General features: G+C 38.4%; 2 protein-coding genes across 3 annotated transcripts; both read left to right on the top strand.

The window, feature by feature from the left end:
* The first annotated feature begins 6,079 nt into the window (after positions 1 to 6,079).
* On the top strand, positions 6,080 to 14,283 carry LOC108670781 (kynurenine aminotransferase-like). Its single transcript, XM_018158275.2, has 9 exons — positions 6,080 to 6,383; positions 6,654 to 6,807; positions 7,015 to 7,141; positions 10,773 to 10,882; positions 11,100 to 11,222; positions 11,872 to 11,992; positions 12,422 to 12,588; positions 13,212 to 13,562; positions 13,770 to 14,283. Exons 1-9 carry the CDS (start codon positions 6,112 to 6,114, stop codon positions 13,839 to 13,841), a joined length of 1,497 nt encoding a protein of 498 aa, XP_018013764.1. The 5' UTR covers positions 6,080 to 6,111; the 3' UTR covers positions 13,842 to 14,283.
* A 2,281-nt stretch (positions 14,284 to 16,564) lies between these two features.
* LOC108670770 (kynurenine aminotransferase) lies at positions 16,565 to 23,444 on the top strand. Of its 2 annotated transcripts, XM_018158261.2 has the most exons (10): positions 16,565 to 16,743; positions 16,872 to 16,974; positions 17,625 to 17,775; positions 18,229 to 18,358; positions 19,176 to 19,285; positions 20,192 to 20,311; positions 20,838 to 20,958; positions 21,703 to 21,869; positions 22,284 to 22,640; positions 23,051 to 23,444. In XM_018158261.2, the coding sequence occupies exons 2-10, from the start codon at positions 16,910 to 16,912 to the stop codon at positions 23,111 to 23,113; spliced, it is 1,284 nt and encodes a 427-aa protein (XP_018013750.1). In that variant the 5' UTR covers positions 16,565 to 16,743; positions 16,872 to 16,909; the 3' UTR covers positions 23,114 to 23,444. The 2 variants fall into 2 exon arrangements, with proteins under 2 accessions (XP_018013750.1, XP_018013749.1); XM_018158260.2 differs by having other exon boundaries at positions 16,565 to 16,974.
* Positions 23,445 to 23,457: the final 13 nt, after the last annotated feature.

Below are 23,457 nucleotides of genomic sequence, written 5' to 3'. Positions count from 1 at the left end.
GGCGAGAAGCAAGCAACAGCATCGTGCATCAGGTGGCCCAAATGAGGGCGGATGAACGATAATCAGAGGCGGCGATCCATCGTGGCCTGGGACTGCTATGTCCCAAACAAATACTAAGGATACTAAGGAAGGTCAGGGCCATCATCAATAGCAGTATGGTCACGAACATCATCAGCAGATCTACGTCAAGCGAGTTCGGACGAGGCATCATCGTAAGTGAAGGCAGAGCCACCATTCCGAAGAACGGTCGTTATATAATCAACGGTTCGACATTAGACATCTTTATCAATGTTGAGACAACAGCTGTAAAGACAGAGCTGCCGAGAAAGGCAAACGCGGGGACGTGAGGCGACCGCTGTACGTAGTACGGTTTCTGTCAACAGTACGGCGTCGAAGATTTCATGCGAGGTACGGTTGTTTAGGACAGTCTTACTACTCAACGGAAATGAGCATCGGATCAATATTTCCGGTAAATAAGATTTTCGTGTGATTTAAACTGATGGATTTTCAACTTTTATTGTATTACCCTTTTCCTGTGCTAGCGATTTTGTTTTATTAGATATAGAAAATTTGTATATCGACATAAACACTCCATTGATTGCATTGTTGCTTGAATTTTGTTCTTTATGCATTCGTTTGCTTCATATTTTGAAACGCAATTACCACCGTAAAAATGTATCAGAAATGCTTGGTATAGCGATCAATGAAGAATAACGAGTTAAACCAACTGGTATCGCAAAAAATGTTAGAAAAGTCGCGCGTTTTACGATCCTCGTGGTTCAAAATTTTCGTTAGCGATAACAGTGGTAATACCAAGTTTACATAATTTATCTTAATATAAACAAATTGAAAATAATAAGCCAGGATAGCATTCCAAATTTCAGACTTGTATCTTATTTATGAGGGGAATTATCGGTCGAATTCATTGTTAAGAATCTCCATAGACGACTACCGCGGCTGAGCGCGTTGATGCAGTCTCATGAGAACCGGCGAAAGGACTACGGCCCAATAAACGCTGAAACCGCTAAAGAGGCCGGTGCATGGTTGAATTAATACACCATGGGCCGGTGTCTCCGATGTTACACATGTACAATAAATTTCTCGTTGTGTAACAAAAAAAAACATTTTTTAAATTAATTTTTATTATTCCGTCAATTGATTCATGACTTGTCTCGGACTTTAGGCGAGTGTGCAAAATTTCAGATCGATTGGACAGGTAGAAGCGTGTTGAATATCGATTATGAGATTTTTGGCAGACAGACAACAAGAAGGAAATTTAATTGAAGAGTGGTTATAAAATAATATACGATTAAAAATTACTTTTTAAAGATAACACTTCTAAAGAATCCAGTGTCTCCAATCTTACAGATGTACAATGAATTTTTACTTTTATTTTCGAATATTAAAAAAATTACTTTTCCAGTTTTTTTAATATATGAAATTTTTTAATATATAAAATTTGTTACAAAATTATTTATTCTGTCAATTGATTCATGCATTGCCTCCGACTTCACACAAGTGTGCAAAATTTCAGATCAATTGGACAGGTAAAGTGTGTCATATATCAGTTATAAGATTTGTAGATGACAAAATTATTTTTTCAATTTTTTAATATTGAAAAAAAAAAATATTGTAAAATCATTCATTTTAACATTTGATTCATGCATTGTCTCCAACTTTACACAAGTGGGCGAAATTTCATATTGATAGGATAAGTAGAAGTGTGTTAAATTTTGATAATAAGATTTGTAGCAGACAGACAGAAAAACAAGAAGTGAAGTTAAAGAGAAGTCTTGTAATAGTCTACTTTCTGTGCATGTTTTTACTTTAATTTTTCAATATGAAGTTTTTAATGCTACCACGGACCTGTCCGGGTTTTAGTAACTTGGTGTGGGTCCGGGTTTTAGTCGGTACCCTGGCCGTGGCCAGCTGGCCTCAAGGTCAGGGCCTCAGGGGAGTGTAGCCGGTGTCTATGTAGCTACCTTAGTCTGTTGTGTGTATCACCAATTTTGTGCACCAAACAACCCTAAATAGAACGCCCCGCAGATTTCCGTAAAGCCGCCAATCAGCCGCGTATTTATCCTGACCGTGCGTGACGCCAGTAACCATCTCATCACTTACTTCTCAATTCTCATGACATCATCTTGTTTTACATATCAGATATCACGAGCTCTATGCCACCATATTCTGAAGCGAAAAACCAGAGCTGGGCAGCGCTACTTTGAAATGTAGCGGCCGATACCGCTATATACTCTAAATGTAGCGGGCACTACCGCTACTGTCGCTACACCCTAGTCTGGAAAAGTCCTATTTTTGTCTGAAATATCGCGGCTCTAATATCATATAATTTCAGTAGGTATGAAATCTCGCGGCTCGAATGTCATAAATTTTTGTTTGATTAAAAAATCGCGGTTTGCACTTCGCAAACATGTCATTTCATAAAATTTTCAACTTCCGCAATCCGCATTGCTTTACTGTTTCCGCCAAAAATATCTTGCAGAAAAAACATAAACATCGTAATGTAAACAAATAAACAAAACGTTTGTTGAAGATTGCGCATAGTTGCGGTCATGTCAAAGCGGTCAGACTGTATATTAACACGTGCTGAACTTACAGTAGAGACAAATTTTATTGTTGCCGTTTGACTGTTTAAGGGTAAAATTAGAGATTTGGGGTAACACGTGCATAAACTTTGTAAATAAATTTGCATTTGCACCTCGTAAATGGCTTTTCATGGCCGAGATATGGAATTCACGGCTCGGTGAAATAGAATCACGGCTCGTAGAAATGGAATCACGGCTGGCAAATCCATAAAACCACGGCTCGAAAAATTCAGTCGCAGCTCGCCAAGTAGATATATTCCATACTAGGCTACACCCACTAGATTGTATTGTAGCATTTGTAGGTATCATTGTAGCGGTAAGCGCTAAGCGGGCGCTACCGCTACTGCGCTACAGTTAAATGTAGTGCCAGGCTGCCGGCTGTACCGCTACATAAGATTACCGTAGCCGCTACAATGGCCAAAATTATTGGAAATCTTTAAATATATTTTGCTCCGCTATTGGGATTTACTCAAATTAAATACTCATAAACATTTAATGATAATAAAACATTTTCAAAACATATGAATGAAACTTTAGGTATTGCAATTAACCTAACAGGCTAACCAAAATAGTACGGGTTAGATACAGTAAATAAAAGTTAGTTATTTTAATGTTTTACCTTCCCTACAGGTTATATGGAATATGGATGATACCTAATGGATCATGGATGTCTACTCTAATGAATCTACCAATCTAAAAAATTATCCACTTAAAAATAATAATAATAGCGGTTTTGGCATTTATTAGGCCATAGGCCTGTCGCCGATTCTTAACATCGCAGAACATCCACAGCTTTCTGCGGTCTCGAACTCACAACTCACTGATTCAATATTCTGCTGTGCTTAACCGCCCGCCGCCCGGCCTCCTTGCCGACAGGGTGGAATTCTAGAAATGGAGGTTCACTTATAAAAAAGCTTTCCACCCAAGGTAGAATGCTTTCCTTAGATGCAGTGCTCTGCCAGGTGACTGACTATAAATGAAAAGGAGGATCAAAAGTGGACAAACTGTTTCAGTTGTATAGTACCTCAGATTTGTTATAAAATTGTTTGAATGTCTCTTGTTTGATAGATATTCTCTATTTTCTTTTATTTAATGGATTTTTTGAAAATTTTCCAGGCTTTTTGTTTGTAATGATCAAGTTTAAGTTAAGTATCTAGTTAACCAGTATGAGTACTGTAGTACATATACCATGTTTGGGGGCGGGGCTTATGGGCACAACCAATCACAGCTGGAAAGCATCCCCATCAACCAATCACAGCTTGAAAGCATCCCCAGCAACCAATCACAGCTAGAAAGCAGATAACATTACAACTCCATTAACCAATCACAGCTGGAAAGCTGGAAGGGGCTAAAATCACAATCCCATAAACCAATCACAGTTGAAAAGTGATAGGATATGTATAATGTATATAAGACAATGGACTGGAAGTGGAAAGTTTCTGGACTTTCCAACCTTTCAGGTCCTGCTTTCCAATATGCTATGTGTACTGGTTAATTTAATATCCCTCTAGAATTCCACACTGCTTGCCGATTCTGACCAGAAACTGGCGCACAGAGCTGGGATCAAACCCGCACTTCTCTGCGTCAATCTTGATACTCTGAACTGTAACCACTGGGCCACCCTGCCATACTTATACATATAAAAAATCAGTCTTTTATTTGTATGTATATGTGGATAATTTTCGAGATTGGTAGATTAAAGTAGATTAGTAGACATGATAAGACATCCATAAAGGGAAGGTGAAACCGTGAAACATAAAAAAAACTGTAAGCAAACTGAAGTTAGGTGGCTGATGTCTGTGATGTGGTTGTGGTTCTTTGTGGTTGTGGACATGTGGTGGCAGCTGGCATGGAACAAGAACAAGTGGTAACTTGTAACAACTTAACAAGCAATAACTAACATGTTGACACTAGTAACAGGCTGAGGTTGACAACATTACACCGAAATCTTTTGTACAGTTTTATTCTGTAATTTATATTATGTATGTATCATGCTGGTTTTTAAATAATACTTAATACTATTAAGTAAAATCTAAAGGCTTTATCTGTAAATGTAGCGGTAGTGCTTTAGCGGCAAAACCTTGTATTGCTACAGACAGTAAGCTACTTGAATATATAGTCGGCTGTGGGCGCTACCACTACAATTGCTTAAATGTAGCGCCGCTACCGCTACTGAAAATGTAGTGCGCTACTGCCCACCTCTGCGAATAACCCAGTCGGCCACGGCCAGTCCCAGACTCCCTGGACCAGGAAGTCTGGGTTATTCGTGATTCTGGAGTGAGTGGTGGGAGGTGAAAGGTGGTAGGCCTTCCAATCCATTTTGTGATATATACGTGAGAATATATTACCTATTCAGAATTCCACCCTTCTCAACTGTTGAGAAGGGTGATGGTATGATGTATGAGAGAATAGGAGATGAATGGATTAGGATTACAATGATAGTGGGTCCATCAGCGGGAGCATGGTGGCAGGGAATTATTGTGAGTACTTATCGGTCCACCGCCGTGCGTCGGTCTTAACCCTTCGCAAGGCCCCATGCCCTTGGCCCTTGTGAAGTGTGAAAGCTTTTGCCGGTGAAGGTGTGTTTTACGATCGGTCCATAAAGGAGTGTTGATCGGTTCAAAATGACATAAGAACAGGTTCTTTTGAATAACCTATGGATTGGCACCATGAGCGGGAGTGACTGCTGCCAAGACTGAGCGTGGAAATCGATATTTGAAGAATGAGGGAGAGGAAGAGGTTAGCAACAATGAAGGCCAGAAGGATGTAAAGAAACAAATGATTATTTCAGCCTTAAGAGATACCATATCTAGTACAAACTTGAAATACTACAGTGCATTAAATGAGACATAGCAAATTAGCATTAAATGAGACCAAAAAAATTTCATCTTGAATTTCTCTAAGTCTATCCCCTGTTTTCATCTTACCCGTAACACAAACTTTCACTCCTTTCTAGCCTCTGCTTTAATTTTGCTTCTACCTGACATGGCCATGGTTTCCCTCTTCTTTCCCGCTAACAAAACAAATATGTGATGAGTGGCAGATAGCCAATGCAATGGGCTGACTCCTGAATGTCCTATTCTGAGTTACCAGGCCCCAAAACTAGGTAAATCTGGCATTGACATACTACAACAGAAGCTATATCTGTGCCTGGTGTTGGTGTGGCAGCTGTGCCATGAGTCCATGACTCACAATGAGAGCTTTGAAAATCTCATATCACGCATTAGCCATTATTTCTAATCAGCCCTTTGTTGAACAATTTTGCTCTAGTAAGTTAATCAAAGAGAAAAGTTCTGCATAAAGCTTATGATACAACTAAATTGAGAGATAGAATTACTTACAATCCTTGCCATCCTACCAGATCTAGGTATATTTTCTTAATGAATTAGAAATCTGTATACCTGTAAAAGACATTCTTATCCTTCTTTATATTTATTAATGCTATGTATTTCTTCCTTACCTTTTCTCTCATTACCTATACTCTTAAAAATGTGTTTGTCTTTCAGAAATGATTTTCTATATGGGTAAATATCAATGCATTAATTTTGCCAGAGTAGGTTTGGGGTGTTCTTTAAATAAGTTTTCTTTTAAATACTATAGCCTTTTTAATACAATTCCTCCACTGACCAAACTTTCATTTGCTTGCCCTTGCAGTGTAACTTTGTGCCCAAATTTATCCACATTTGATCCAAGATTTGTGCACACATCATCTGCCATCATGAGTAGTACTTCTGTACCTCCTCCTGCTTTGAAAACCAAAGGAATTGAAAAAAGTGTCTGGTAAGTTCTATGTTGATATTCAATTTTTATTGTTTTTTTTATTTTCATATTCTTTTTTGCATTTGTTGCCAATAAAAATTTTAATTTACAAAAATTATATATTAAATTTTATTAATTATTTAGAGGTGATTTGAGTGCATAGACTGTGGAGATGCATGATTTGTCTTGTCAAAAGTTTTCTGTGTAATTTACTGTACTAGGTATTGCATGCATGTAAAAGTTACTGGAAAAGAATTTCAAAATTTATTCTAGATTTGTATAACTTTCCAGGGTGGAATTTATCCAACTTGCTTTAGAAGCCAAACCACTTAATTTGGGTCAAGGATTTCCTGACTTTGCTGCTCCTAACAATGTCCGCAAAGCTCTGTCCAAGGTCTGCATGGATGCTGAGAATGTGCTTCTGAATCAGTACACTAGAGGCTATGTAAGTATTTTCGCTTTGTGAACCACAACTTCTTACCAAAAAGTATTCATTTTTATTGGTTTGAGCAAATAGGATATTGGTATATTTTGCCTATGGTACCTGCTACCTATCTCAATTGATTATGTGGTTACTAAGTAAAGATCTCTATATATTTATTTCCTTGCTTTTTAATTTTCTTGTGCATTGCATGTCAATGTTTTTTATTAGGGTCATCCACGCCTTGTCAATGCACTCAGCAAGCTTTACACCCAAGAGATGGGCCGGCCTATTGATGCCATGAATGAGGTCTTGGTGACTGCTGGTGCTTATGAATCTCTTTTTGTGGCTATCATGGGTGAGTACCGGTATTTAAAATGGTTTGAAATTTCATGACATAAGCTTGCTAATAATGCCAGAAATGTAGCCAATTTTTTTTTTTCAAATGATTATTCTATTCATATATGGGGGTTAGACAAAATAAGGGAAACACCTGAGAAACCTGCAAAATATATTCAAGTTTGGTGTAGGTCCACATTTTGTGGCAATAACAGCCTCAATTCTCTGAGGTATTGATGCATACAAATTGTGAATTGTTTGCAAAGCAATTTAAACCCATTCTTCAGTTGAAACTCCCTCCAGCTCTTTAAAGACAATTGCATAGGTGGTTGACTTCTGACTTGCATCTCTGAAATTGACCACAAATTCTCAATAATATTCAGGTCTGGTGATGTGGTGGCCAACTGAGATGTTCAACTACATTCAAATGTTCCTTGTGCCATTTTTTTTAACAATTTCAGCTGTATAGAATGAGGTATTATCTTCTTGAAAGATGGCGTTTTCATCCAGAAACAGTGACTGAACCATTAAATGAACTTGGTCCTCCAAAATTCCTAAATAGTCATGGCTGTTCATTCTTTCATGAAGAGAAATCATTGGTCTGCCAGATTTCCAAGAAATAGCACCCCAGATCATCACAGATCCCTCCCATATTTTACAGTTGGGAAGAGGCAGTCAGGATTAAATTACTCTTATGGCTGTCTCCAAACATAAACTTGGCCAGAGGTTGGAAATATGGTAAACAATGATTCTTCAGAGAAAGTCACATTTTTCCACTGCTTAAGGGACCAATTCTGTAGGTTTTACATCACAGGGTTTGTACCAGTCATGGAAAACCTGGTAAGTCATGGAATTTGATTTTTAATTTTCCAGGTCTGGAAAATCATTGGATTTCATTTCAGTTATGGAAAGGCATGGAATTTGCAAATGAAGGAAGAAAAAATAAGAAGTGTTTTTCTGTGCTGCGTGTTTTTACTGTTTGTGCAGTCTCTTGTTTCCTGCCTTCTGATTGGCAGGCATGATACAGGAGACTGTCCCATGGTCTCTTGTTTCATGCATTCTTATTGGTTCTCCAATCACGTGAGCTTAGGCACCAATAATCTCAGTTGCATTCATCAACTTTTTGATATGCAGTGGCAGTGTTTCATCTTCAGCATGCAATTTCTATGTCACCATGCCTGGACAGTGTAAATTCCATGACTTGTGGTTAAGAATAGAAGCTTATCGTGACTGGCTATCACACCATCCAAAGCATGAAGAATCATTGCTCAATACATTGTGCTCAAAAAACTTTGATGTGTCAAACATGGGGGAAGCAGCTTTGAAGAGCCATGCCAACATTGCAGTGAAATGAATGCACAGTTTCAAGCATTTTCAATTTCTGATCGACTGGACACTTTTTGGCATGCCATTCTGTCAAAGAGCACCTACAAGAAGCTCTGGAATGTAGTGCAGAGGCTTAATTATGCTCCTGTCTCATGAGGTTGCAAAGAGGGTTTTTGTTCAACAAGGAAATCATGACACACAACATGAAAGAGCAAATGGTGGTTTCCCTGCGTGCTGTGGTTGATCATGTGGCAAATGTTGGTGGCCTGGACAAGATGACCATCACCAAGAAGATGTGTTGCTTGCAGCTGGCAGTGCCAAAACAGCCTACAATAATTATTTGACAGAAGAGAAAGAGCAGAATGCAAAGGCCCAGAAAACCCAGAAGAGGAAGGCTCCATTAGATGAGCTAGATGAACTGAAGAAGAAGAAAAGGTGGATGGAGGAGGGCATCAAGGCGCTTGAGCAAGCAGCAGATGAATATGCAGAAGTAATGGAGAGAAAGGGTGATTTGAAAATTATTGCAAATTTCAAAGCCATGAGGCGATCTTTGAGAACAACGCAACAGGAGCTAGACACTTGAACTGAACATTAAAGAAAAAGTTGATGAAATAGCTGCCAGTCGAATGTTAGGGTAGTGGTGTTGAAGAGTGTTCTGAACTGTATTGACCAGACATTATCATGTACAATCTCGTGTGCATTTAAATTACTCAATATTTGTTATGATTTGACACTATTGAATTCATAATAATATAAGTGTGGGCATGATTTTCAGATTTGTGTCAGTTCTGTTCCTCTGTGTCTGCCTGCTCTGTGCATTTACATGTTTGCTATTTATCAATTGTAGGAGATATAGAATATGCACGGTTAGTCTCAGTCATGCTAAACCTGTCGCTGTTGTATACGAGTCTTGGAAAATTATATTGATGGTCATGGAGAGTCATGGAAGGAAAAGTCATGGAATTTTTTTTCTAAATACCGGTACAAACCCTGACACCACTCTAAATGCTTTGAAGCATTTGTATTCTAAACCAGAGGATTTCAAATTGCAGCTCTTCCATAGAATCCAGATCTGTGCAGCTCTCAGTGGACAGTCTGTACGGAAACTGGGTTCTGTATGTGTCCATTGAAACCTGCAGTCATTTTAACAGCAGTGGTCTTTTGATTGTCCTTCTTAATTCGATTCAGGTATACCAACGGTACCTACTTTTCAGACAACTTTGTATTATGGCCAGACCTGTGCTTTGCTGAGGACATTTTCCTTCCCTTTCAAAAGCAGTCAATACTTTTGAGACAGTACCTCTAGAAATGTCAAGCATTCAAGACACACCAGCATCTGTTACACGGGCACCAACAATTCGGCCTCTGAAAGACAGAGAGATTTGCCAATTATAGGTTATAGGTTAGGTTACAGACACAAAAATTTACTAAAAATATATGTGCAAGAATAAAATATCAATTAGCAGCAACCAAAAACAATAAAACATAAAAATACGTCACGTTTTCATTGTTTAAAACCTGTTCAAAAATTATGTATAAAAATGTCAGGCATTTCTGTGTCAATCCTCCTGACTTTTCTGTGTGGGCTATATTGGAGAGTAGGGTCTGCAGAACACCTCATTGTTCTTTGGATAGTTTGAAGTCTAAATTGACACGAGAATGGGACTAGATCCCTCAAGAAATGCTGCGCGTCTCCTGTGAAGCTTTACTGCGTAGATTGGAGGCCGTCATTAAAAATAAGGGTGGTCTTATTGAATAAATATGTCTGAGAATTGTTTAGGTAATTCTTGGCTACTAGCTCACCCAACAAAAAACAATGCACCTGTTTGTTTCATGGAGAAATAATAAAAAAACGTGCATTGCCATAAATATGGTGGACCCTGTATGTGTTACTTTCTACTTCTGAACTGATTGTTAGGAATAAGATCTGATGAAAAATTTTTTTAAAATTATCTTCCTAATTTAGTGATGTCACTATCAATGGCAGATAAATTTTGAAATAGAATAATATAACAACTCTGAAAAAATATGTTAACTTTTGTAATTTCTGCAGGCTATTTGTCTACCGAAAAACTAAATGAAATGATTATGAAATGCAAAATCTAGTTTAGAATCAAATAAATGAACAAAGTTTATAAGAACAAAATACTTCAAATATGTTATAATTAGAGAGAGTATTGCCATGCTCTGAAATGTGTTACCTGTACTTTCAATAATTTTTCCAGCCGGCCACTGAGAAACATTTTGCTGCATGTTTAAAGGAAGACTACTAACAGTTGCCTGTGTAACAATGTAAGGAATATTTATGACTTGTATCATTCCAGGACTTGTCAACCCTGGCGATGAAGTTGTCATCATTGAACCTTTCTTTGACTGCTACCAACCGCAAGTGAAGATGGCAGGTGGCGTCCCAGTCTTCGTTCCTCTAAGACCTGTGAGTTATTAATCCTGTCAAGAAATGCCTCTGCATTTTCCAATTAACGCGATAGCAGACCAATGTAAAATAAAATTGTATACCTGTAGCCCATTCAGAATAAGATAATGAAGCATGAATGCACCCACAAATATCAATATTGTTATTATTCACATTATAAGTTGCGAAAATTACTGAGGTTTATTTAAATAGACTTACTTAAACTTTATAAATTTAGTCTAAAGTTGGAGGCGTGACATCATCTGCTGACTGGAAGCTCGACCCAGCTGAGCTAGCAGCTGCCTTCTCAAGCAAGACTAAGGCCATCGTAGTGAATACTCCTAATAATCCTCTTGGCAAGGTTTGTATTCTAGCTCCTTCTGTTACTCATGTATAAATCATCATGTAATTTTAAGTTTGCTGAAAGGCGGACTTCCTGTAATACTTCTTATGTTGATTTATATTCACTCTATCAACATAAGAAGAAGAAGGTAGACCCAGCATTGTTATGTAGAGATTTATTATGGGTGATGATTGGGTTCATTTTTACAACACTTCTCTTTAACTTCACTTCTTGTTTGTTTGTTTGTCTGTCTGTCTGTCTGCTACAAATCTTATAGTCGATATTTAACACACTTCTACCTGTCCAATCGATCTGAAATTTTGCACAATTGCATAAAGTCAGAGACAATGCATGAATCAATTGACAGAATAAATTTGAAAATTTACAAAATTTTGATGTCTTAAAAATGTTTGAAAAATTTTTTTTCCAATATTTGAAAATAAAATTAGAAATTCATTGCACATGTGTAACATCCAAGACACTGGATTGTTCAGAAGGGTTGTCTTTAAAAAGCAATTTTTAAACGCATGTTATTATACATTACCTACTAATTTTGGTAATGAATTTACAAATGAAGACACCATATCCCCATTGCTGGATTCCAGTGCTTTTGAATTTTTCGTAGAAGAAAACTAAGAACAAAATTTAATGGCTTGCCATATTCCAGGTTTTTAGCCGAGCTGAACTAGAAATGATTGGCGATCTTTGCAAGAAGCACAACGCCATTGCCATCATGGATGAGGTGTACGAGTGGATGACTTTCACTGGCGAAGAGCATGTCAGGATGGGTCAGTTGTAATACTGGTACTGTAGCTCTCATCAGGAAATACTGCATAGGTATTTCGTGATAATTCGTGCTAAAACTCTAAAACTTGTAAATGCTGCAATTTGTGAGGAAACTTAGACTGAAATTTGTATATGCTGAGCCTCTGTAATTTGTATTTCTGCAAAATAAATTCGTATCACATAAGGTCAGGTACCATCCTTCAATGTTGGAGGCAATAATATTCAAGTTAGATCAGTGAACTTAGTTTACTGTCTCATTTGCAGGGAAGTTTCACCAAAAAAATTAGTTCTCATTTCTGAGCCTTGGTTCAGTTCATGTAATGTTCATCTTTCACCCCCGCACAAATTACTTTAAACCGGTTAATGTACTCTATTGAAGGACGAGTTCGTAGCTCATTCATCATAATCTCACTCAATGCTTGGCATTCCAGCAACACTGCCTGGGATGTGGGAACGCACCATCACCATCGGGTCTGCAGGCAAGACATTCTCTGTGACCGGCTGGAAAATTGGCTGGACCATTGGACCTTCGAACCTCTTGGCGGGACCTAAAGTCGTCCACCAACATTCAGTGTACACCTGCACCACGCCAGTACAGGTGTTTTTGCCCACCATTTCTTCAAAGTTATTGAAAAATATCAAAATATCTACATGATCTCAACCTATCATCGTCAAAATTGACTTGCAATTGAGTTAGGTCGCATGTTCATGACAGGCGACTGTGCAGAGGCAAAGATCTGCAGTTGTTATGTCTCCTACAGAAAAGCCAAAACTACCGAATGTATTTCATGCGTTCGGTTGAGTCCCAGTTTCGTTTATTTCCAAGTGTTGGTCTTTGCATCTTTTTAGTAGCCCAAGTAGCCACTGGCTGCTATCAGTTTTGATGGCTGTGGCATTCAGGGTAGGCGGTAAAAAAATGCCATCGTCTCACGTGACACCAGAGATTTCAGCTATTTTTTGAGTGGAATCGAGCTGCCTCAGATCGATGTGCAGGGATATATTATTGGTCGATTTCGGCGATGAAATACTTACTCAAGTATACGGCTGGCTTTTGGTCGACCGTAAAGCTAGTTTAATTCCTGAGTTGAAATGATATATTTCAAACAAATATTGGCATTTTGTACTTTAAACTCAAAGCCAAAAAATACTTTCATTCGCTCTAGATTCTTGAGAAAATATTATATGTAGATTTGATTCTATGAAAGAATTTGGTGTTGTCAGGAAGCTGTCGCGATTGGCTTCGAGGAGGAGATCGGGCGTCGAGACTCGCCGGATTGCTACTTCAAGTCCCTGCCAGCAGAGTTGGAGGGCAAGCGCGACCTCATGATTTCGATCCTGCAAGACAGCGGCCTGCACCCCATCGTGCCACAGGGCGGTTATTTCATACTAGCTGATGTGCGGGACATCATGACCAAGGTGGAGGTTGGCGGGGATCCCAATGAACCCAAAGACTTCCGCTTCGTCAAGTGGCTATCTAGGAGCCGCAAGCTGCAGGGCATTCCTCCTTCTGCTTTCTTCTCCGACGAGCATAAAAGCATCGGGGAAGACTACATTAGGTTCTGCTTCATAAAGGTGACGCTCATGCGACTCCTTTATTCCTTCAGCTATATGGCCTAAAAGTTGTAGTCGACCATGCCAGTGGATTGGAGTGAGGCTTCGTGTAATTTATATTTACTAATGTGTATATACAATAAGCATTAAATGAATTCCATCAAAAAATGATTAAGGCAAACAAGTGAATATTTTTGGTCGCATATTAATTGTATTGTCTTGTTCCAGGAGGATTCCAATCTCCTGAAGGCTGGTGAAATCCTGAAGAAGCTCAAGGAAGACCTTGCCGCCAAACTCTGATTGCCTTTCAAGCGTTCATATCTATTAAATTTGTGAACTACTGTCAATTGGTTAACTGCTGCACTTGCTATACGCGTTTATGGTAGCTCAATCAGTTAATTTATTGAAGCTCTTCTCGCAACAACACGCCTGTGATATGGAGAGTATTTTCCATGCAATTGTAAATGACAATTCGATATAGAAAAATTTGTATTTTTATGAAACTCTAATAAGATCCCATGAAATATTTACATTGTTGCAATTTTCTCATCCTGTTTATTTCTATACTCCCGTCATTGCAAAGTACATGTTTTTCTGAATTGCTAAAAAAGTTTGCCAGTATTTCTTACCCTATCTTCCAAATCACCCCGTCAAGGGAGACTTCTTACGTATGTCTGTCTCGACTGTCTGTGGTCTTTAGTCGGTCTGTCTGTCTGTGCTACGGGATTTCGTGTTCTTAGGGGGCTCTCAATATCTTATTGTAAGTCTCATTTATGAAGTCAAGTTGTTATGTACGCAGGTTTCTTTACTTTTATTTTCTCTGTCTCTCTCGTGCGGGTGGCCGACGTGCCGTGTAAGTAACCTCTTGTTTGAGTGTTTTAGTTCCTGTTGCTTTTCCTCTGTCATTCCTTGTCACTTCGTCTTTTCGACGTGCTGACGCTGCTTCTTTCTTACCGGCTACAGCGGGCTTGCCGCTTGAGACCTCCCGCCCCCTGTGAGTGAAGAATAATTTGAAAATTTTTCAATGATTGAGACCTTCCGTCTTGCTGGCGATCTCAACTTTTGACCTCCGTTGCACAATAGCTAGATAGCTGAAGCTGCAGTAAACCATTGCTACTACTTCCAAATGCTAGACAGAGAAGTAGATGACGAAATAACAGAAGGAAAGTCTTTGAAATTAAGGCCTAGCAAAGTGGTTTTTGCTAACATTCTACTTCTCGAGCTAATTCTGTTCTAACTTCGGCTTGTAACTAAATTCAATTTGAGTTGTACATGCTTACGTTATCCGTGAGTCATCCAATTGAAGTGCGACAACTATCACGTTAGCGTACTAAGGCGGTTCGATAGATGGGCAGGTTAAAATGACACACGTTGGCTGACAATCGGCTATTGAGCAACCGATAGTTCCGTAATTTGTTTTAAATTTGAGGGGCCGTTTTCTATTATCATATTTTGTCACTCAACTCCATCGTGTTTCCTGAAAATTTTAAACAAATTTGTTTTATATAGATATAAATTTTGTTGCTTGAACTGTGTTTTGTATATTTTATTAAAAGTTTGCTTTCTTGATTTTGAGAACTCCTGGTGCCAATTTCTTCTGGGAAAATTAATTTTTCAGGGTATTTAATTCTGTATATATGCAATATTTTCGAACGCTGGACTGTTTCATTGATTATCATCTTGAAATTAAGAATTGTAATGTTGTATGAATTCGTGTGCACATAAGCGTTTTAGGTCTTCAATTCAAGTGACTGTGACTGCCGACGAATTCGCTAGGCGCTTCGGCTGCTGAGGGACAGAAACAGGACCACTCGTAAGAGAGACCGCTTGCACGGAATATCTACCGACTTACATTCGATGCGGTAAATGGCCGTACCATTATTTTTGATCCGCATGAACTTAGCTTTATTATTGACCCCTGTACATAGCCGTATATCGCAAGCTCAGCGAATATTAGTGCAGGAAGCGTACCGATAGAAATGCTTAAACACATCGGCCTTCTGACGGACAAGGTTAATTAAAGAAGAGTTTCGGGCTTGATCTATCCTCCGTAACGATGAAATTTTGAGATCTGTTGTCTTTTTAACATTACTGAAAATTCTGTCAAACTCTTTTTAGTGCATTTTCTCATTCATGGAAAAAATGCACTATTGTGCTCGCCATGTCCGTCTGTCTGTCCGTCCGTCCGTGACCTCAAGTTTTCGTCGACGAGAAAATGCGCTCTCTGTCACTCACTGCAGTGAGTACTGAGTTAAATTTTTTGTATTGTTAAATGAAGATGCATGTTTGTGAACATGTTAGCTACCAACCGTCAGGGACTCGAGAACATCTCGAACAAATTTATGGCCGGACTCGCGACTGGTCTCCAAATTCAGTGAGCGTGGAATATCTCCCAAAGTAATGAATGTAGCTCGATGAAACTTTGTACACATATTCATTAGGGCCTAAAAATTTTCGGCACGTACCGTCATATATCTCACGAATGAAGGCGAAATTTAAAAAAAAATACGGTCTAAACATCGCCGTTAGGCCCTAATGAATATGTGTACAAAGTTTCATCGAGCTACGTTCATTACTTTGGGAGATATTCTTTGCTCACTGAATTTGGAGACCGGCCGTAAATTTGTCCGAGACGTGATACTAATGGTGTCTGCCTGAGCTGAAATGCGCTTTCCTGCCAAAAAATTTTGAGGTTGCAAACTCGCATGTCCAAATACCATTATAGAGTATAGTGTCACATATACATAACTGACTTGCCAAATTTATCCACATAGGGAGAAGACACCCACGTGAACATTTTAGCTACCGTAAAGAGCAGTTGAAAGGTTGAAACTGGTTTTTATTGCATATTGAAAGAAGTATTACTAATGGTATAGTGTACAGTATCGTATCACCAAAATATATTTTTAGAATAACCATGTTGGCTATACATGTACTGTGATGATGTACAATAGAAAACTACGTTAGAAAATAAAACGTGTTTTACTTTAGGGCCAACTAACCTAACCAATGGGTATGGATGCAATCATTCAGTGTGAAAGAATGTCTGATTAGATAAGCACAAGCGTTCAAGCTCTGCTGAACAGGCGGCATCCAATACAAGCTAAGAGGCGGCATCTCAAGTCTGCTGTGGTCGTGAATTCAATTTGAGAATATTAACTCTCGTCTCTCTACTGAAGAAAGTCAATTATCGCGAGAAAACGTGAGCTAACGATAAGTTTTGCATTTACTGACGATAACATACTGATTTACCTAATGAATGTTGATAAATTTGAACTAACATTGCCATAGTTCAACGTGTATTGACTACTAGTGGGTTTCTTTGATCAGTCAATCCAAGACGTAAGTGACAGGGAGACATTGCGTCAATGGCTGAGGCTGGCTTCCGCCAAGCGTCAAGAACCGAGTCAACTATCTTGACGACGTCAATTTGGTAAATATCTAATCATGTTTGAGAATTCTCTTATGGCTTATTATCATTTTATCATATGCACACTTGCAATGTACTGCTCAAACTTCTTAATTTTAGGATTGTATTGAATGCTAGATGGAAAGTATACAAAAATCGTACTATTTTAAAGATGTTAGTTGAAGTGGCGAAATTAACGACTGCGAGGTGCTCAAGCGCCTGCTGAAGCGTATGATAACCGAAATAAAATTTATTAATACATAATAATATCAACATTAAATTTGAATATTACTATCAAATACTTTGTTAATTTAAAATAGATTATGAATTCCATCCTTGGGCTATAATGCTGTCAACATTTTCTCAAATTTCAGCGCTTGTTGAGTTCATGCAGTTTCAATTTCCATCCGGGGTTTACAACATTTTCTCTCGTTAAAAACAATTTCCAGCCGAAAAAAAATGCAAGATCAATATGGCGTCTATAATTTCAAACGCAGATATTGCTTCTTAAATTTCCAACATTTACGAAACTATGACTAAAGTTCAAGTTTACCATTTCACTGCTTGTTCAATTATTCCGTTGGAATTACCAGTGTAACGGCTATAATGTATCTAATCCAATTGGAATGGGCATAATGAACATCAGAACATGAATATCAATTTCCCCGACTCAGGAACGATGTTCATACGTTGTCTCGTGGGATCAAGCCCATTGATCTAGGAGTTGGCTTTCCAAATTTCGACATCCCGGCAAAGGTTCGTCAAGATTTGATCGATGTCAGCGAAGAAAGCGACTACTCCGTGCATCAGTACGCCAAAGGCTTCGTAAGTCTCGCTCGGTTTTTTGCTCCAATCGACTTCACTACAGTTTGTGCACAAATTGACTGCCGTATGTAAAATGTAGAGAATTCTGTTGCAAAAATTAAGCGTCGTTCTTCCATTGCGATCGTCCTTTTCAAATAACATTGCCTGAAAGAAGCTATAGAGTAAATAAAAACTTCAATAAGGATTACGGACGATATTTGTTGCTGTATGATTAATTAGTGCCGTATTTTCACTATCTCCTACAAAATTCTTTACACAATTCATAATTTGTATCTTGTTGACGAATTGGTTTTCACTTTAGACTGTCCAGTTAGGATACTTCATACCGGGTAACATATTTGGTTTATTTTAGTTTAATTTTGTGATTCTGACTGTCCAGTTAGGAGACCGAGTAACATTTTTGGTTTATTTTAGTTTAATTTTGTGAGAATTTGTTGGAATTTGACTTCACAGGGCCATGCTCGCCTCACGACGGCTCTGTGTGAGCTGTACGGGCCGCTGTTGGGTCAGGAGCAGCTGAACTCCGCGCGCAATGTCATGATCACCTCAGGCGCTTCTGAGGCACTCTTCGTCAGCTTCATGGGTCAGTTAAATAACCATTATAAGTAAAGCGCTTCTTAATGGTATACAGAAGATTGTTGTAAGGCTTGGTGCAAGTGAAAACAAATACTAAATTTTTCCTTCGTCGAGGTGAACTAAGTCCATGTATTGCAGTTTTAAATTCGTCGTCGCAATCGTCAAAGACGAACGTTTCAAGTTTTTATTACAAGACTTCTCTTTAACTTCACTTCTTGTTTGTCTGTCTGTTTGTCTGTCTGTCTGCTACAAATCTTGTAATCTAAATTTAATACACTTCTACTTATCCTATCGATCTGAAATTTTGTACACTTGTGTAAAGTTGGAGACAATGCATGAATCTAATGTCAAAATAAAAGATTTTAAAAATTAAAAAAAAAAAATTTTTTTAATATTAAAAAAATTGAAAAAATAATTTTGTCAGCTCCTAATCTTATAACTGATATCTGACACACTTTTATCCGTCTGATTGATCTGAAATTTTACACACTTGTGTGGAGTCAGAGGCAATGCATGAATCAAATAATAGAATAAATAATTTTGAAAAAAATTATATATTAAAAATTTATATATTAAAAAAATTGAAAAATTAATAATATTCGAAAATTGAATGAGAAATTCATGGTACATCTTTAAGATTGGAGACACTGGATTCTTTGGAAGTGTTGTCTTTAAAAAGTAATTTTTAAACGTATATTATTATAACATTAAAGCAGAAGATGCTCGCAGTTCGATAGAACCCATAACATTTATTACCAACAATACATTAAAAAATAATCCTAATGCAAATGAAGGTAATAATTTATATTGTAAATGTCACCAAGGTCTGATCAACCCTGGCGATGAAGTGATTCTCATCGAGCCATTTTACGACGCATACCTGGCGCAGGTGCTGCTGGCGGCGGGAACGCCGGTGTTCGTGCCGCTCAGACCCGTGAGTTGCAGCTCGAGGTCTTCTTATAGACGCTGTCTTGGGCCAGAATATCTAAACTCAAAAGTACGCGTAGCGGACTAAGTATACGTAGCGGCCCAAGTACACGTAGCGGCTAGACATTCGTGAGGTTCGGCTGAAGTTGTTCTCTGATGGAGGTTTCATCGAAGACCTGAGAATATTTCATATTAACAATTTTCTTATTGTTTTTCTCTATTCGGCGAATTAGTTTTTTGGTAGAACTAGAAAATTCTAATATAAGGTTTCAAAAGGACCTTTTATTATATTATTATACGTGTAATTTACGACGTTTCGAATGCAACTACATTCTTTATCAAGTAGGGGAAGGGTTTTGCAACACTTGAATTGGAAATTTTGAAAAGATGTAAGGGTCTCACTATAAACTACTGGAGAGGCCGGAATACACGTAGCGGCTTGAGTACACATAGCGGCCTGGGTACACATAGCGGCCCAGTACACGTTGCGGCCTAAGTACACGTATCCTACGGGCTGTGTTTCTCTTCTATGATTGATATCTGTGATCTTATAGCTGATATCTTTATCAATATTAGGTTCATATTTCAATGTAAATAATAATAAAATTTCAATGGTGTTAAAATAATTTGCGCTTCAAATGTTTGGGAAATGGACCCCAACTTACGTAATTTCTGTGGACTCCTAGCAGGGACTTCCTGACCAATTCACCTATTTTAACTCTTCTAATTGTTGTAATTAAATAAACTTAACGTTGTTAACTTGCATTACAGCAATGCATTTGCAAGGAAAAAATGAGTGTATTCGTAATTGTTTGCCTTGAGTGTGCCTGTAGAGTTTGCCTTGTGCTTGTAGAGTTTGCCTTGTGCTTGTAGAGTTTGCCTTGTGCTTGTAGAGTTTGCCTTGTGCCTGTAGAGCTCAGACCGCAGCAACTCCTCGGCCGACTGGACGCTGGACGCAGCCGAGCTGGAGGCCGCCTTCTCGCCCAAGACGAAAGTCCTCGTTCTGAATACCCCCAACAACCCTACCGGAAAGGTTCGTGTTTACTGTTCATTACTGATTGTTCTTTGGAAAGGATCATTTTCTAACACGAAGAATTTTTAACTCGCTTTCTAGGGACAATCAAGTATCTGGAAATTTTAGCTTTTAGATTTCTAGCTTATTAAAGTTTGCTCTGACTCGACTACCTCAATTCTTCGTAGATAAAAGAAGGAAATTTGTGTTTCTATGCCAATTTTATTTCCAGCAAATAACCTGCAAGTATTCAATTTATTGACTGTGTTGTCAAGTAAAACTTTTTTGATAACTAGGAGTGCTTCGAGTGCCAGGAGTGCCAGTGTTACTGAAAGAAGACTTTCACAGCTTGATGCGATAGGTTATGACATTCCAGTGAATAAACTATTCAGATTAGCGAAAAATTTATGTTGGGATTTTTCAATTAAATCATAATCTTTACATAAATAACTTAGTAAACTTACACCTACGTTTGAATTTGTTCATGCGAATTCTAGACAGCCGCTGACCATGAAATGCATAATGAATTCAGCCTTTAACCTGCTAGGTCTTCAGCCGCCCCGAGTTGGAAATGATTGCCGGTCTGTGCAGAGAACGCGGAGTGGCCGTCATCAGTGACGAAGTCTATGAATGGATTGTTCATGACGAGCTCAGCCACGTCCGCATTGGTGAGAAGAAAATAGACGAATAATTTCTACTGCAGCAACACATAGTTTGGCTCGAACGAGAGAAATTTTCCCTTGCAAAATTATTCTCACTTTTGTACTGTTGTCAACGCAAACGCGACATACGTTGTCTGCGTTGGGTTGGCATAGTATAGTATAGTATAGTATAGTATCTTCGGCATTAAAGAATAGGCCTGGATAGGCCTGTCGCCGAGGCCTGGATAGGCCTGTTGGTTAGTATAGCAATAATCTACTTTGAAGTGGATATGGAGATGATCACTTTTTTCTGAAGATAAAAACGAAGTGCAGGATGCGGTCTTGTGGGATGTCTTAAGTAACATTAATACAGCGATTAAGTACATTTATGGAAGTATAATAAAGTTTGTGCAGAGGTAGCATAGGGATGTCGCCTTCTTGCACAGGAATGTTGAGACATACTATTGCGGACCAAAACCACCATATGATCATACAGTCTTAGTAAACGCAGGTGCAGTAGTTTCAACTTTTTTGCAAACTGTCTCCTCCTGTTCACAGTTCACTAGCTCTTGGTGCGTTGCATTATGTACCAAGACCAGGGGCCATACTTTCAAAAAAAGTTAAGGGATCGTAAGTTCATCAGCCAATCATTGACGGCCTTTCAAGCAAAATCCACCAATCATAGACAAGAAAATAGATCGTAAGTACTTACGTACACTTAGCGAGTTTTGAAAGTATGGCCCCTGCCTAGTAAACTTGAACCTGTCGCAGCCTCCCTGCCGGGCATGTGGGAACGCACCATCACCATCGGCTCAGCGGGTAAGGTCTTCTCAGCGACAGGCTGGAGGATTGGCTGGGCTATTGCACCTGCTGAGCTCCTCAATGGACCAAGATATGTACTCCAACTATCTGGCTATATCGTCTGCACGCCTATACAAGTACTAATTCGCTGCTGTATTCCTAACTTCATGTATCCCGTGTTCGAAACGCTCCACCCGTGATAATTTTATGCCAATTTTCGTATCAGCAAACTAACATTATGTACCTGCAGATTAATTAGTTCAAAATTAAATGAACAATATGTCACTACGATGACAGAACCAAATTCATTATAGTCAAATCGAATCAAATATAAAAGTCATGGTAAATTAAAAATGTAAAATTTTATAATATTTAATATTATATAAAAATGTAGGATTACTATATCAACATCTATTTTATTGTAAGAATCATTATATTTATTTACTTCAGCTTCAAATACAATTGTAACATGGAAAAAATCTCAACGTGTATTCACGCAGAACACACGTGCGTTGCGGGTTGCTAACTCAATGCTTCTACTGCCACCACAGGAAGCTTTAGCGCGCAGCTTCGAGCGCGAGACCGCACTGCTCAGGCAACAGTCGCCAGAGTGTCACTTCAAGTCAATGCAGCGCAAGTGTCAGCAGAAACGAAATCAATTAGCGGCCGCCCTGAAGAGCGTTGGTCTCCACCCCATCGTGCCTGAGGGAGGGTATTTCATGCTCGCAGACATACGGGAGATAATGGCTAAACTCGATCTGTGCAGTGACTCTAGCGAAGTTAAAGACGTCCGCTTCATGAAATGGCTTCTGCAGCAGCACGGGCTGCTCGCTATCCCGCCCTCCCACTTCTACTCCGCACAACACAGGAGCATTGGAGAGAACTACATTAGGTTCTGCTTCTTCAAGGTAGCATTTACATTTCTACCAGTGACTAAACTCATTTTTCATCTAGGTTAATAGCAGTAAATTATCGCTATAGTTTCCATAACCGAATACTCAATACTCATGGATTAGCACCTTTTGTATGGAACAATAACTTAACAATATGAACTAGATGCGCTCCCATGTTGATTGCTTTGAATAATTGTATGTACTTTGGCAGGGTATTCTGTTATGGCAGAAATTAAAGTTAGTCAATATTCGCTTCAAAGATTTAAGACAATCTGATGATTTTACAGAATTTTTTCCACTAAAATTGGTCGCGACGTACTATTCTGTCTAGCCAAGCTTATAAATTATTTTATTTCAAATGTATTCCTTCAAAATTTTTCTTATTATACAAGTTAACGAATACGATGTTTGTTTGTATCTTACAGGACGATGCAACTTTGGATCAAGCTATTAAAGTTCTGCAGAAGATGGCCCAGGAAACTTTTTGAAACTACGAACGTCTCCTTTAATTCCGAAATACATTCTTAGTGCGCCAATGAGAAAACATACTTGTTTTCTTGCTCAATATTTTTACCGATATGTTCTGGCAACGATTACCGCAGGCAAATGCAGATCCTGATTTACAGTAGAATAAATGACAGCATATATTTATGAATGACACAGCAATTATTTTTAAGCACATTATTTAAAGTTAGGTATATTTCACTCGAAGTTTTCGGTGTTAATTGCAACAAAGACTCAATTATTTGGTATATTCTAAGTTTTATTGTTATCTGTTGTTTATTTCAGAAATTAATTTAATAAATATCTCACGATTAATTTGCTTTCTGAT

The sequence above is a fragment of the Hyalella azteca genome, unplaced genomic scaffold (genome assembly GCF_000764305.2).
Source record: "Hyalella azteca isolate HAZT.00-mixed unplaced genomic scaffold, Hazt_2.0.2 contig14808, whole genome shotgun sequence".
Lineage (NCBI taxonomy): Eukaryota > Metazoa > Arthropoda > Malacostraca > Amphipoda > Hyalellidae > Hyalella > Hyalella azteca.
Note: the sequence above shows the minus strand (reverse complement) of the source record. Positions and strands in the feature narration are given on the sequence as shown.